This window comes from Protopterus annectens, chromosome 5.part0 (genome assembly GCF_019279795.1).
Source record: "Protopterus annectens isolate FY-2018-M chromosome 5.part0, PAN1.0, whole genome shotgun sequence".
Taxonomy (NCBI): Eukaryota; Metazoa; Chordata; order Ceratodontiformes; family Protopteridae; genus Protopterus; species Protopterus annectens.
The window spans coordinates 748,105,436-748,121,959 of record NC_056735.1 but is presented as its reverse complement, the minus strand read 5'-3'; the positions used below and the strand labels follow the sequence as shown (position 1 = coordinate 748,121,959).

Here is a 16,524-nt window from a genome sequence, read left to right as displayed (position 1 = left end):
GGCCGAAAGCCATGCTATGTTTCTGAGAGCAGGTTCTTTGAGATTAGGTATTGCATCAGCTGCATATGGATGCATTTCTCTAATATTTTGGAGAGGGGGGAGAGAATCACTATTGTTCTATAGTCATTAACCACTGTAGATGTGCTGCCTTTGTGCAGTAGTATGATGTAGGATTTTTTCCATAGTGATAGGACATATTGTTCTGCTATAGACCTACAGAGGGAAGGCTATGACTTCTGCGGCCATTTTTAGGTAGTCTGATGGCAGTTGTTCTACAGTTACAGATGTAGTTTTTAGTATAAGGAGCAACTTCCTTATGAGTGAGGCAGGAATTAGACTAAATTGAAGAGCTGTGGGTAGTGTTGATTGGGTTGGGGTAGAGAGAGGGGACCAGATGTATTAGTGTCTAGGAGAGAGAATATTGATTGTATAAAGTAAGAATTAAACCGTGTGGGGATAGAATCTGTTGAATCCTCTGTTTTTGAAGAGGGAGTGGTGGCCTTGCCAGGGATGGAGTAGTTTATTTAGTGATGACCAAAAAAGTTTTGGGTTGTTTTTATGTTTGTGTTGCGGTTTAGTATAGTATGATTATTTAATTTGTTTGACATGGAGTTTTGCAAGGCTTCTAAGATGTCTAAATTGCTGGAAGGCATTTTGAGTTCTATGTTTATACCGATTTTTCCAGGCTTTATCCCTTTTTATCATGATTATTTTTTTGTTTCTTTTGTCAACCATGGTGCTGGGCTGGACTTTACTCTTTTATTACATACTGGTGATAGATTATTTAAGGTCTGTAAGAATTTATTATTAAAGTGTTCTACAGCAGTATGTAGTGGCATTGTTCTAAGTCTCCAAGTATTATAGTTTCATGGTTAATTTGTTGGGATATCCAATACAAGATGGTTTCAGCTGTATTAATGTTATTCCCTGGTGGTATAAAAATTGCTGTTAAATGTATAGTACTCCTATTGTTGATTTTAGGAGTGTTATTAAATGTTCAGTATTGTTAAATTTGGTTATTTCATGTTTAAGTACAGTGATGGTTAGGGATTTTTTATAGATGATTGCTACACCACCTGCACACTTGTTTTGTCTGTCATACTTAAGTTTATTGTATCTTGGGGGGGGGGTGATCTCGTTATCCTTTATTTATTTATTTTTTAACAAGGTTTCAGTAGCTATGACTGCATCAGGAATGTACGTGGCAAGGTAGGCATGTATGTCATGGATTATATTGCACATACTTCTTAGGTTCATATTTAGTAATGTCAGTTTGTGTTTTGTTTTTTTTTTTTTTTGCTGAGATGTATTAGGTGACTGGTTTATTTATGGGTTGGAATAGATGGTTTTATAAACAGTGGGACCTGAGTTGAGGTGACTATCTCCACTAATTTTTGAACTGATATTTTATAGAGGGAAGAGTGTGGCCAGTTATATTTTGGTCTTGGTTTGCTATTTGGTAATAAATTTGAATACTTAGTTTTGAAATATTTACAGATTAAAAAAAAACAAAAACAAATGTAGTTTGTTTTAGACATAGGGTGTTATGGAGAAAAACAGGATGAGTAGATGTTGATATTCTTTGTGAGGATTTGTTGATGTCCTAAGTATTTGAAGGAGATGGATTTAATAATTAATAATTTGTGAAGCAGGTTAGTAGTAATGCATGGTTCATGTAAATTGCTCAGGAAGTTCTGTCATTTGTATATCAATACACGGTTGAATGCTAATTATTTCAGTGATTTGGTCTCCAAATAAAAGTAAAATTGCAGGAACAATAAATGCATATCTAGTCAGTTACATGTGTAACTTGCTGGTAATATGTTTGATGTGGTACATTGTGGCAATTTATGGTGACTATTTCTGTAGTGGATTTTACATTGTAAAAGTAAGTTACTTAGGCTGAGAATAAAAAACAAACAATTCATATTAAAAAGCTAAATTTGATTAAGATATTAGTGAAAGTAGTAACTGTAAAGATAGAATTATTTTAGAGCTTTGATTATTGATTTAAAATACTATTTGTATGGGGGACTTTGATAACTTGCAATTGATGAAGAAGAGTACATTTTGCATCTGAATCATGGCAAGGAGAGATTTGGGTCTAAATTAAAAATAAAGGGAGACATAGCATTATTATGATAAATGGCCATTTAATTATGTTTTAACTTTGATGGGACTAGTACATAATACAAAACATGAAGTTTGAATACAGATCTGAATATATTATTTTGTATTGTTTTCTGCAGAAGTGATGACAGACTTTGATATTGTTTAAAAATTTTGGAAACAGGTTTGTTAGTCTTTCCCATTTATTTTTCTATTACAATTTTCTGTAGTTAAATCTATTTCTCAGAAACTAGTAATCACATTTTGGTGTTCCTTTCCTAATATACCAACATAATTGAAAACTGTGCCAATAATCTATTACACTGTATAAATAACATTGATATAACAGTAAACAGTGTGATATAAAATCAGTGCATAATCACAGAGGAAAAATATATATATATATATCAGAGGTAAATTCAAATATATCAGACATTCAGTCTGAAATGTTAGCAGCGAAGTGTTCACTAAAATATTCTTTGAATGCTTTTAGAGCTGGAGAAAGTAGGACTCTTTATTCTCCTTTAAATAATATTATTTAATTTGCTGTACATTCCAACTGTTAAGGTTAACATGTGATGTTAAGTTTTAATAAGAAAGAACGATCATTGTCAAACAAATTTCACTTTTAACCCTAGAGATAATGATTTTCAGATGGCCTCTGTAGAGCACATAAATTATAATTTCACTCATAAGTGCGTTAATACATAACCCATACTTTCATCGATAAAGGGTAACTGAGAGCAAAAAAATCTATTCACTTACTACATTCTTTTTTAAAACAAGCTGCACCTTTAGCCCAATCTGTAAAATGAGCTAGTAGACTTCCAACAAGCTATAACCACATCATAACGATACTTGTTTTTGGTGAGGAATTTGTAGTATTTAGTGGTCATAATTAGGGTGTTAATTACAAATGGCAGAGTAATCCTAAGAGATTGAATATATATTGATGAAATGTAATTTTCATGGCATTAAAGTATAATCAGATTTTATCATTTAATATTTTTACAAACTTCATACTGGTTTGCTGCATTCCAGACATCTTGTTATCTTCTGAAACACAAAGCAAGGTGTGTACAAACTATGGAACATTTCAGTCATAATATAAAAACTTATTCTTCATATCTTTTCTCTACAGTGCTTCATGCACCTTCAATAAGTTCCAAGTTCTTTTTTAATAATAATGATTTTATATCAAGATTCTAAATGCTGATGTATAGCTATGCAATGCTCTTTCAATTAGGGCTGTTAATCAACTGATGTAAGAGTTTCAAAAGTATGCTACCAGTAAAATGATTGTGAAAACACTAATCGTATTAAAAAACAAATTTTATGGGAAACACCTTCTTCAATTTCAGAAAACTTCAGCTCAGATGTTTAGAATATTTGAGCAAATGGATGAACTGCTATTTCTTCTTCTTCTTCTTCTGCTCCAAGATGCTTCTGAGATAGAAATGTTGCTACCCTGAACACTAGTAGTCAGCATGACTATTGGGCAAAAATTAAAACTCTTCCCATCTCCAGTGGCATACAGGAATTAAACTCTAACTATGTTCTAGGTGACCAGAGTCGGAATAGTGGCTTAGTTACTGATGCATGTGGTCCTAGAGGATGGGAGTGAGAGGCTGTTGCCAGCTATGCAATCCTGGAGAAAACGGATCTGAGCTCAGTCACACCTATTGGGAGTTATGCAGCATGAAGATTTGAGTATGGACAGCCATTGTTCATATCTTAAGACACACTTCATGGGGTTGGCAGCATGCAACACAGCTCAGAGAGCCATCAAAGGGGAGGAGGTGCTCCACTAGTGGTAGCTCTATGGGTCTAGCAAGCTGGCCTGCTCTCTATCATCCAATTCCCATCACTGTGGAAATGAATAAACTGACTGCACTAACCAAGCAGGTGCAAATGGGCAGTAAGGCTCTTGCCTAGCTAGCAGATGGCTAACTTTTGCTCTTCAGAAAAAAAAGAGACTGATTGGGTGCAGGTAGAGAAGCAATTGGGCTGATCAGTAAAAAAAAAAAACTTCAATTCAAAAACTAACTTTAGATGACTGAAACTGTTTTATAGTTCAGCAGAAGTCACTGTATCCTAAAAGTCATGACAACATCCTCCTTTTCTGAACCTTACATCAAATTCAAACATTCTTCAAATGCTCTTATTATTCTAATGCCCATCTGTGAACAGGCATACTTATACTCTGATGTGATTAACTTTTCCTCACTTTTGTATAATTGTGGATTTAGTATATATAATTAAGGGATGTATGGGGAACAAACTTCCTGAACAGGGGATACAGTGAGGCTTTAACGGCTGCAAAGAATTATTGTGGGGATACTTTAGCCATGTTAATGTTTCTTTTCTCAGTACAGGAGAACTAAATGTTGTATTACTCAAATGATCATAAGAATAATGTCAGACTATATCCTTTCTTGGCAAATAGGATTTTTAGCATACACAAATAAGATTTTTAGCATACACCTTAATATTGCCATAAGACTAATAAAATATTCTCTGATTTACACCATGTAAAATCCTCAGCCACGGATGATAAAGGAATAAGTATGCATATAACATTTTGTAAAACACATCTGCTGAGGTCAGCATAAAAGAAAAAAAATATGTACCGCTTATAGAATTTGATACTGGGCCTGTGTTTGGTTGGATTAGGTCTGAAATCTCAAGAGCAGACTAGTTGAGGATCAAGTAGTCAAAAACTAGTCACAAATTTGAAATGGTAATCTATTACAAGCACAAGCATGTGCACAACCATACACTTTACTTTCAAACACACAAACCAAACTTACACAAAACTATTTACTTAACTACTCACTCACAGTGACAAGAAAACCAGCCTTCATCCACTGCTCCCAAAAATCATTTACTTTCAAAATAATTACCAAACATACTAACCAACACACTCACATCACTGCAGTAAGCCTAGCACCCCTCATGTAGAGTAAGACACACTATGTAAGAGACAAGCTAGACTATTATATCAATAAAACAATGTGCAAGTGCACACATTAAATGAGTGTAGTACATAATCAGAATATTTGCTCAGCAACAGTGCAGTTTTAATTGCTCAGGCCTGACAAACTGTCTGACAATAATATGACAATCAGTGAGTAAGACAACACCAATTTGGCTGCTGTTATTGATGGTACTGGTTGCAATGCTAAGGATTACAGAACTTTCTGGTATACTCATCTGTAAATAGAGTTTTCATCAGTATAGTACTAAATTCACACATCCTACACTATGAACTGTATGCTGAAATATGGTAACAAACCAGCCCTATTGTACATTTTAATACCACAAAAGATGCAACTACTATTTTGATGCATACTTCACCCTTTACTCTGAAGACCAGCAATGAACTGTTTCAATCCCATGTATGTATACTTATTGTTGTGGTATGTATGTTTTACTATTGTGAGAACTCTGTTTACTCTTCTGTTATTGCAAAATATTGCTGTGTTAAAAACTGTTTTTTTCACGAGAGCTTTTTTCACTGGACCTCTGCTGAAAAAGGGCTTCTGCCCAATTGGGATTTCGAAATAGATAAAATCCAATAACCAAATAAATATTCATCCGATATTTCTGGGCATATAAAATTTCTGCATATTACTACTAAATGTGATTGTTCTTATGTTCTGCTACTATGTATTTGACTATGTTGTTAACCAATAGATTTGTATCACTTCACTGAAAGACCATTTCACTGACACCCATTTCACTGTGACCAAATCACCTAAAGTTCATTTCACCTAAAACTCATTTTGCTGACAAGTTATACTCCACGTCAAGTCAAAGGTATATGTCCTTTTCCCCACTGTAATACAATCCTGGTGTTAGTATATATAGTTGGGGGGTGTACGAGGCATAGCCCTCCACCTAGTTGGGTTTTACCAAATAATGTAAAACAAAACCAGACAACATAAAACCAAATTAAGTGGGGGATTATGCCCCCATACCCTCCCACATCCCTCTAACTATATATGCTAACACCAGGATCGCACTACAGTGGGGAAAGGAAATATACCTTCAACTTGCCTTAGAGTACTACTTGTCAGTTGAATGAGTTTTAGGTGAAATTAACTTTCAGTGAAATGAACTTTAGGTGATTTGGTTTCAGAGAAATGGGTGCCAGTTAAAAGGTCTTTTATATATATATATATATATATATATATATATATATATATATATATGGATCTACTTGATTTCTGAGAATTCCATTTCACTGATTCACTGAAATGGGAAATTTGCGAGTGGATTTATGCGAAAGTGCATTTTATCGAAAACGCACTTTCACATAAATCAATAGGCAAAAGAAAAAATAAAGTTGGTAAATAAAGGAAAAACATGTGGTTTGCATGTTAATGTAGTTGTACATCAACGTTTAGTGTTGATGTGCAACTAACCAAACTGTTGAGATTGTAGTACAGTGGGGATGTGGGAACATTCCCTTTTCCCCACTGTAGTGTGATCTCGGAGTGACAATATTAAAGTAGGAAGAGTTTGGGGGTGCAGAGGGGCTTGCCCCCCTGCATAAAAGTGTTTTAAGTGTTTTTTTTTTAGTTTTTATTTTAATAGATTTACATGAAAGTGTGTTTTCATTGAAACACACTTTTGTGTAAATGCATTCACAGATTTACGTTTCGCTGAAACGTAAATTCATTCAAAGACAGTAGATCCATATATATATATATATATATATATATATATATATATATATATATATACACCCACCCACATGTAAATATAAAAATTGCAGCCACTGAGAGATGCAGGATGAGATCCAGGGAACAACACTCAGTGTAAAAGGGCAAGTGGTGTCAAAAGACCAACTCATGATTCAGAGCCATCTCTCATATATAGTTACATATGTAAAATGATTATGCACCAAATAGGCAACTTGATTTAAAGGAAGACTATGACTGCTACTAGAAACTCATTGTCTTAAGCTAAGCATGAGAGAAAAAAACAGAACTGGAAAACACTGTACTGTTTTTGAATACATCTTCTAAACTGAGTAAAATATGAACGTATACAATAATAAAGTGTATGAAATCAAGATGAGTGATTGTAATGATATTGAATCATGGTGGCAAATTAGACTTTGATCTAGTAAGAAAAAGCAATATGTACTCTGTCTTCAGATACCTACAGAATATTGTCTTTTTTTTTGGATTAAAATATAGCACACACTAAATAAGTCATTATGTAGATTTAAGAATGAGCAGCATAAAAAGATATTTATAGAAAGAAAAAAAAAAGATTTCCTGAAATTTGAAAAAAATGTATTGTCCCTGCTTTACTTTTCCCACAAAATATACACTAATAGTTCAAAACAAATCAGTTTAAAATATCCTCTGTGCATTCACTTCAGTTTAACATATCCTCTGTGCATTTACTTTTGTACACTCATAGTGGAAGCAAGTAACAAATCATATCTCCTTACAACCCCATTTACCTAACTTCATAAAATATGTATTGATTTTTTTCATGAAAACAAAAAGTTAATGAATAATGCTCTTTCAACATTATCATAAATTAAGTAGTCACCTTTATAAATAAGTTGCAATTCACTTTGCCGTTTTTTGGTACTGCTGTAAACTGTTAATGATTGTGCACATGTTCTTGATGAAGATCTTCTAGTATATTTCTTTATATCTGTGTTGTCTGTTTTTTTTTAACTTATTTTTCTGGCCATCCTAAACACTATATGGCTAACCTTTTTTTCACTTTCTTGTACAACCTCCCTCGGTCATGCTTTAAAAACCTCACCATGGTTCCTGGGAAAGCAGGAAAAATCATTCTATCTGTTCCCAATTCTCTGATCATTTTTTTTTCGAAGAATACATTATTCTTTTCACCTGTTTTCCACTTAAGGATCTTCTTCACAAAATGCACCACTTTGTCTAGTTATTATGCAATTAGTCCAAAACACATGCATATAAAACACATGCACACACACGCGCGTATATATATACACACACACACACACACACACACACACACACACACACACACACACACACACACACACACACACACACACACACACACACGAGTCACTACTTTCTTAAATCAGTAGAGATATATGCAGCCATCGTATGTCATTCAAAATTATTAATGATGCAGTATTACTGCTTACAACATCGAAGCATTAAATTTTCATGCATCCACCACAAATTTTTTTATTGTGCACATAAAGATAAAGTTCCTTCCTTTACTGGGTGTTTTATATTGACATAGATATAAAATTATTATAGTAACTTTGTGTAGTACTTAATACTTAAGATCTATATTCTAGTGGTGTGGTAATTTGCCATTTTTGCATATTTCACACCCGTTAAACAAATGCTGAAATTTTGACATTCGCTGTGCTCTAAAAATAAGTTTGAGAGCATGCTGCATTCTATGATATAGGTATGAACTGGAAAAGTAATACGTTATTGCAAAGGCTTGAGCAAAAAGCAAAAGATTATTAACACTTCCTTGCCTCAGTCATTTTGAGACAATGCCTTGTCAAAATAAACACCATAAATCAACATAAATCCATTATTATCTCTCAGAGAAAGCTCATTTGAAAATATAACTGATGCACATCCTCTGCACCTTTTGTTATATGTTAGCTATCCTGAAATTATTTTCCTCTTCCCATTTTGAAATAGCACAAATAAAATCATAAGTCAAAGTGAAGTGACTCCTTTCAGATAAAAAGTCATTAAAAGTAAAGTAGAAAAAACATTTAGTTAAGATCTATAGCTGTAATATTTTTACGTTATATTTATTGATATAAAAACAATGCAGATATCTACTGGAATCTTAAGGTAGTGAATGTGACTGCTGAAAGGTGCACATTTCTAGGCATCAGGCTTACTGGTGTTCCTGAATGCCTAAAATAGATATCCTACTATGAGTATGTCTATAGCTTGTATTGGTTACCTTTTAAGGATGGCATTACCTACTAAAATGGAGTTTGCATCCCTTTAATAGTGTATGTCCTCTTTTAAGAGCAACTGGGTATGTACCTGCCATCAGAAAGTCCAACCCAAGTGCAAGAGAATAAGCAGATTTATCATAAAGAAGTGTACCAACCCAATGATCAACAGTGCATAGTCTGGAGAATAAAGGATAATTTTCTATAGTTAGAGTCATACTGTGTACATGTAGATCATATTTTTTCATGTTTTTCACCTGTGGCATTCCCTAACATACATGGTAGATCTATCATGCTACATGCCCACACAGGATCTCATGTAAGGTATTACTTCTTCCAACTTATCCATCTCAGAAGAAAAATATACAGGAGTAGCCTAGATTTTCTGTTACTAGTCCAGTGGTTTGCAATAGCATTTACAACCAATCTGGAGTAAGGGGACACACACAACTATTTTACATTGGGACCACTTGAGCAGCTGAAGTCTGTTCTAACACATGGATGTAGGAATATGGCCATCTCATAGTCTCACCAAATCAGTTGAGCTTCTTCCAGCCTGCTTGTTGTGGCTTTTCTTAGGTAGCACGTCATTGTTCCTGTAGAGACAAGGCCACCGCGTTCTTATATGTCACTTTGAATTGGCATGCGTATACCAAAACTATTCAGTCTTGATCCCTCCAAAGCAATGGGAACTACTATAGCATTTTTACGTTAAATATGCATGTATAATTGAGCACTATAAACTATATCTTCATTTCACTAGCATTGTTTTGTTGACTACATTTGACTAGTAGCTGTTAACTGTCAGTGGTTAATATTCTTGTTGACTGAAACACATTAATAGTGACACACATTGTTGTCTATAGAATCTGCATGTCTTTGTAATGAAATGCTCATCTGTTTCTTTTAACGATGATGGTGGCTATTGAATGGGTCTGCCATGTATGTATCCTTTGAATTCTATGGCACACATGCCTGGCACACCTAAATGCTTGTGTTTTTACTGATTTGGTTTTCCCTTGTATGTTTTATCTATTAATGAATGCAATACTGACTATTCAAGTCTCACAGCATATCTTTGCTCAGTCTGTCCCTAGGTTACCTGCATGTAAAATATAAGGGGTGAAACCTGAAATGGAAATGCAAGTTTAGGCTTTTTAAGATCCTCACAGGTCAAGTTGCCTAGTAAGTATGAATCTATTATGTTGTTCTCATTACTGATATTTTAAATTAAGTAGATTCACGTTATGTGTCTCAACTTAAACACCTTTGTAAATTTCAATAAATTCCACAAGCACATTCCTCAGTTTTTGCTCATTTGATTGTAAATATGTATGATTTCATAGTATATTCCATAAATAATAATAATAATTCTGTTTGTTAACCAGGTAGGCCCACTAAACAAGTATTCCCTTTTCAGGGTTTACCTAGGGGCAATGTCTGGATACGTGACTTGCTCAAGGTCAAAAACTACACAAATGAGGTCTGAAGGACTAAAATCCTGTACCACAGTAACTACATCTTCCAACCTTAAATCTTTGCATCAACAGCTAGACTACGTTGTTTAAACTTATATCATCAGATTAACTTATTAAGGCATAAGATATTTACAAACTGCAGCTTAACTAAAGGAATAGTATCAGCCAAAAAGGAAGATGGCCACACTGACCTCTTGGGAAGAGTCAATATTCTCTTGAGATTTGTAACCTTCTAACTCATTACATCAAGCAGGGAGATGCAAGGAGCACAACTCTTAAATTTGGACTACTGGGGTTTTGAACCACAGAAAAATCATTTTGACTTTCTTTTTCAAAATCCATTTTGGCCTGTAGAATTCCTTCTGCTAACTTACTGTTAACTACATTCCATTTCATGTATATCCAAGAAGGATAACAGCCCTTCTGGGCCAGTCCTACTTTATAGTTGTCCGTTTCAAATAACTGCGTAAACAGCTAACAAAATAGTTGTATCTTAATGTTATACACCTTAGGAGCTGTTTTATCTATATTTTGGCTATGAAAATGTTAAGTATGCTGTGTACATGAGGCGTATTTTTAAGAAAGTATTTTGAGCAACCCTTTGTTTATTGTGATATGTTTTGGAACATCTGTTTGTATTTATGCATTACTTGCTATCATTTGCAGTTTTCTCTTCCACATTCATGGAAGTTAGACACAGCAGTCTACAGTAAATTCATATTCAGCAGTATCTCTGGACAGATAAATACAAACTGTACTGACAAAGCTTGCATAAAAAAAAAAAAACATGTATATAGAATGAATGCGCATGTCCTAAAAGATTAAAACATGTTTGTAACGTGGACTCTTGGTTTCCAACTAGTTTCACAACAGATTAGGTACATTTAAATCATTAGGCAACAGCTCAAACAACACAAGACTTGCACAGTCTCTTCACAGCTTACAACATGAAATGTCACAACTTGCTTTTAAAATCATTATATTTGTACATGGATTAATTTAAAGACTATGACCTCTGCGATTCTTGCAGTTTTCAAGTTCAATGGACTTAGAGGAATTAACTTTGAGTGCTAAATAAGTGCATTGGTGCATTATTGTATGCACTTGTTTCTTACATGGATGTTGCTTTTTGGCTCATTCCTTAGCCCTTCCAATTACACATAGAACACACACTAAATAACAAAACAAAAACAAGTAATACATACTTTGTCCAAACTGTTGTAAGATTAGTTACTTTGTGTCCTCTACTTAGTGTTGCCACATTATTCTCTGATTTAGAGTACATTATATGTTTTTGTCTTCTTTCTCTACTTGATTTTGCATTTATTTTATCACTAAACACAAAAGATCACTTGCCCTGGTACAAAATTAATACCCATGGTAGGTAAATCATTACTGAAAATGAATAATCCACTGCTACTTAAATGCAAACATAGGTTTGCTTAAATTAAAGGGAAGACACAATTACAATGCAATTAATCTACATTCAAAAGACCCAAATTGAGGTTTTATGAAAAAATAAAAGAAACACAAAACTTTATACTATATGAAACAAGTCTTTTGTTTAAAAAATATAATGGTTCAAGCTAAGTAAAACATATATCTTCCAAGTAATACTAAATAGTGCATAATTTCTTCATATGTACCCTTTGCTCCTATGTGAGCAATATATTCATTCAATAAATGTAATGCAAGGTACTACATTTTGTTTCTCCAGAACCATAATACACAGATGCCTGTTTGTAATATATTGTATTTCTAAATGTGCTGATGAGAAGAAGCACTGTTCGAGCTTCACTGGAAGGGAGAGACACATAAAGAATGCTGCATATGTTTTATAATAAACAGAAATGGACTTCTGTATTATGCATTTGTGTTATTTCATCATCTTATATTACATACATAAACTCTACTAAATAAAAATGAAATAAAAAACAGCCTTCTCTTGGCAGTCCATTTCCAGTGCTGCCTGCAAGTAAGAACACTTCTGAAGTGAAACATTAGAGGCCGCATTATCTGTTCTGTAAGATGGCACCAATGAGAAGAGGGCGGCTGCAGCCAGAACCCCCCCCCCCCCAACACACACACGCGCGCACACACACACGCACACACACAAATGCAGTCTCACACACAATCACACTCACACACTCCATTGTACATTTGGAAACAACTGTTCAATAAAGAATTATAATCAAGCATAGAATACCACCCCCTACGAATATCATCAGAACAACTGCAGCTTGCAGCTTCTATCTAGCTGTTGTTCCATTCAGTTTAACCCACTATTCTACATTTAAGAGCAAAACTGTTAGGAATACAAATAATCTTTCTTAGTGTTTGCTCAGGCTTTAAACATAACCTGCTATTCCATTCCTTAAATAGTGCTTTTGTTTTACTTTTTGTAGTTGTTTCCAGCGCTGAGCAACAAGGCTCTCTTTATACATTACTTCATATTACTTCACAATCTCTGAGATCCAGCAACTGTGTGACTTTCTAGAGATAAGCAAAAGTGGTGCAATCCGCACACACACAAACACAAGCACTACACGTCATTAAAACTTGGAACAGTAAGGTGGAAAAGAATGGGCACAAGGATGCAAGAAAAATGCAAGGTAACTGGTAAGCATCAAACACTGTACGTGTGAGACCTAGCACCTCACAGTTCTGAACAGAGCCTCACTGTTCTGCAGTCCTTTAAGGCGCTATTGGTATGTGCCCCCGGCTTGCATTTTCCTTGTACATAAGCAATAGCAGTGCAGACAACTTCATGTCGTGGAGTAGAAGCTTTTTTTTTTTTTTTTAATTATCTCCGTAAATTAAAGCTTTTGGCTATGCGTATTCAACTAAAGTGTTACTCACAGGCATTCGTTACAGCGAAGCTGTTCGCGGTTTCAATGTTGTCCACATGAGGTACCAAAGTAAAAGGTGCTTCGGACACATTGGGACTGGTGTTGTGCAGAAAAATCGCTAATCGAAATGCAGTGTATTCCTGGTCTGTATTTCTGATGAAAAGACCCCCTACAATAAAAATAATGATAAATGCAATAGGTATCAATGGGGGTGCATATAATTTGTAGAGGCTAGTGCTAGCAGAAATCATGTAACTGTGTAATTACAGTATCAACACCAAAATAATAATAAAATAAATTATCCATGTTTAACCGTTACACATGCTTCATTACTTTGGTTTTCCAATTTATTGTAGATACTGGTGCTGAAGATTACGGGTTATTATTATTAAACAACGCTCACTATCACAGGACTGTATTATATCCAGATTTCTAGTTACTAAAAGGTGACCTTTGAAAGGCATCCAGCGTATCTTAATTATAGAACCCATAATACTAAAATCAAAATAATTATGAATAAGCTTTTAGATAAATAAATCCAGGAGCAATAAATGATCATTTTCAAGACTAGATTAATAAACAAATGAGCATCAGAAAGGTAAAATACACTCAGAAATCAACTTTATCTGTGGCCCTGTTATACATGGAAGGCAGACTCAGCTCGGTCCCAGAATCTCATTAGCAACCTCTTTGGTACTCTAAGATAAATGATGCAGTGCTGGAATACATTAAATAGCTGCGTCCTGTTATAGAGGGGGAAAAAGAAATAGGGAAATAAACCGAAAATAAAGAGAATGCCACCCAACGACAATGCAAAAAGGTTAGTGGCATTCTCTAAACGAAGCAGGGCGCATAATATAGCTGATAAGTTTTATAGCGGCTGTTCATAAATGAATGGGAAGCCATCCCATAACAGAACGCTTGCGGTAGTGTAGCATCTCCTGCTGCAGCGTTCAGAGGCAATTCAAAACCCGAATAGCTGTGAAAAGCAAATATGAGAAATCAAGAGATGCAATAAAATATATGATAAACAATTGCTTTGTATTTACAACTTATTTGGAAGTATAAATAAACTGACAAATTGGTCAGCTTAAGGGGTTCACGTTTCTGGAAGCTGAAATGCATGCAGTGAGGTTAAGTTACAAAGTATGAGCTGCAGTAGGACTTCATCCGCATTAAGTTATCACTAACAGATGACCATTAAATCAGTAATAGTATAGAGGAAATAGATCTCTCTCCCCTTTGCTCACCTATCTGCACGCTGCCGGGGAACGCTCCAATTGCTAGTCCCCAAAACCCAGAAAATAGCAAGACAATCTGTTTGCCAGTAACCCTCATCTTGTTTCTCGTTCTTTTGTTATCAAACGTTGTTTAGAGGCATGGAGGCTGATCCTAGCGCTGCTTGACGAAAAGAAAGAGGCTATGGTCCCGGTTTCAGCACCAGCCCATACCGAGAAAATTTCCCGCAGTCTCCCTTGCCCAGGGAGAGGTTCTGTCCGGCTGCAAATGGTGCACATGCAAGATGGTGGAGGTGCTGCTGTTGCTGCTGGTGCTGGTGGTGGCAGCAGAGTCTAGTGGCTACACAGCCAGATGAGACATGCGCTCTCCCCCTCCTCACTCGCACCCTCTCCCTCTCTCTGTAAGACACACACACACACACACACACACACACACACACACACACACACACACACACAACAGTCTCACTCACTTTCCCCCACCCAGCCCCCACCCTACTACTACTACTACACACACACACCTGTATTTTTCTATTTCTCTAGGTCATTTTTTTATTTGATCAAGCGACTAGGAAATTAAAAGTAGCTTGGCCACACAATATTCTTTCATTTTACCAAGGTAGGTTGCAAAGACCATCCTGCAGAGCAGTTCTTTCCTTCCGTCTTTTACCACTCAGATTGCTAACGCTGAACGTGTGTGTGTGTGTGTGTGTGTGTGTGTGTTTAAGAGAGAAATTGAGGGGTACAGTAAACAACCTAATAATTCTTATATTTCCCACTGCCAGCAGAAGATAACGGATATTAACCAATTTGTAAAGAAGCATATGACAAAGACCAGCCTCTGCAGATCTGCACGGTTAACTTAACATTTATGACAAGTGACACGGGGGGTGGGGGGTCAGTCACTGGTAGTAATCACACGGAAGGACACTACATCATCAAGTCTCAGTTGGTACCGGGAAAAGCATCCAGCTGGAAACACGCGGTTTGGAATATAAAGGAGTCTGGATGGGCTGCTGTAAAAGACCCTGCCTTGTTGCAGTGGATCAATGGCATAGGATATAAGCGAGAGAGAGAGGAAGGACACAACGGATTTCTGTAAACAAGTCACATCAACAGTCCATGAGAATTACAAAGAGCATAACGTTGCCCTTTTGCCTTCACTTTAACCCATCTTCGTTTTCACTCAGGAGCGTGTTTGCAACTTCAGTTTTGACAAGTGCTAAAAGCTACCTTTCTCCTTCATGCATGAGAGATAAGAATGAAGAACAATAATCTTTTCAATGTCTTCTTCCCTTTTCTCCTCAACATAAACAACGATTGAATTGTTTTCTTACGAGAATTTTGTTCCGCCTACATTCTGCATTTTGCATACTTTATTCGGTTTTGAATTTCGACCCGGACTGAAACATCTTGGCCAATGATGCATTTTCATGTGATGCGTGAATGATAGCTTCATGTTAATTTATATTTAGTCAGTTAAACGCGCAGTTAATTTAAGATGCCATCAAGTTACGAAAAGTCGCTTAATGCAGTAACATTTCTCTTCTCCTCGGGAACCGTAATTTTAAAGGCTTTAACATCACTTATTAAACGTTACGTGAGAGGTTATGGAAAGTTATATAAAAGCAAGTTTGCACACGTCAAGTGCTCTGCTAAGTGAAGAAAGAACGTCAGAGAGCAATAAATAAAGAAAAAATAAACTATGCTTCCTGTAAAGCCTCCTTTTGTTAATAGATGCAGCACACGATGGGCAATAGGTATTTAATTTTGGGGTAGCCCGACCAAACCTGCTGTTTTCAGGCATATACGTTTGTGATATTAAAATGACAACGAGGTGTGTAAAAACAATTTAGTTCACCTGTGGCCCAAAAACTTTAAATTCGTTAGTACACCTT

General features: G+C 35.5%; 1 protein-coding gene across 8 annotated transcripts in view; it reads right to left on the bottom strand.

Annotated features, from left to right (window-relative positions):
* The window catches only part of GRIA4 (glutamate ionotropic receptor AMPA type subunit 4), a 2,450,678-nt gene extending 2,435,676 nt beyond the window's left edge, over window positions 1-15,002 (bottom strand). For 5 of the 8 annotated variants that reach the window (XM_044072591.1, XM_044072592.1, XM_044072590.1 and 2 more), the window contains exons 1-2: window positions 14,639-15,001; window positions 13,399-13,557 (exon numbers count right to left, since the gene is read on the bottom strand). In XM_044072591.1, coding sequence (XP_043928526.1) covers window positions 13,399-13,557; window positions 14,639-14,726 — 247 coding nt within the window. In that variant the 5' untranslated portion in view covers window positions 14,727-15,001. Of the gene's footprint in view, window positions 1-13,398; window positions 13,558-14,638 lie in introns of all 8 variants that reach the window. The other 3 variants (XM_044072595.1, XM_044072594.1, XM_044072597.1) reach the window with 2 other exon arrangements.
* Between the last annotated feature and the right edge of the window lie 1,522 nt (window positions 15,003-16,524).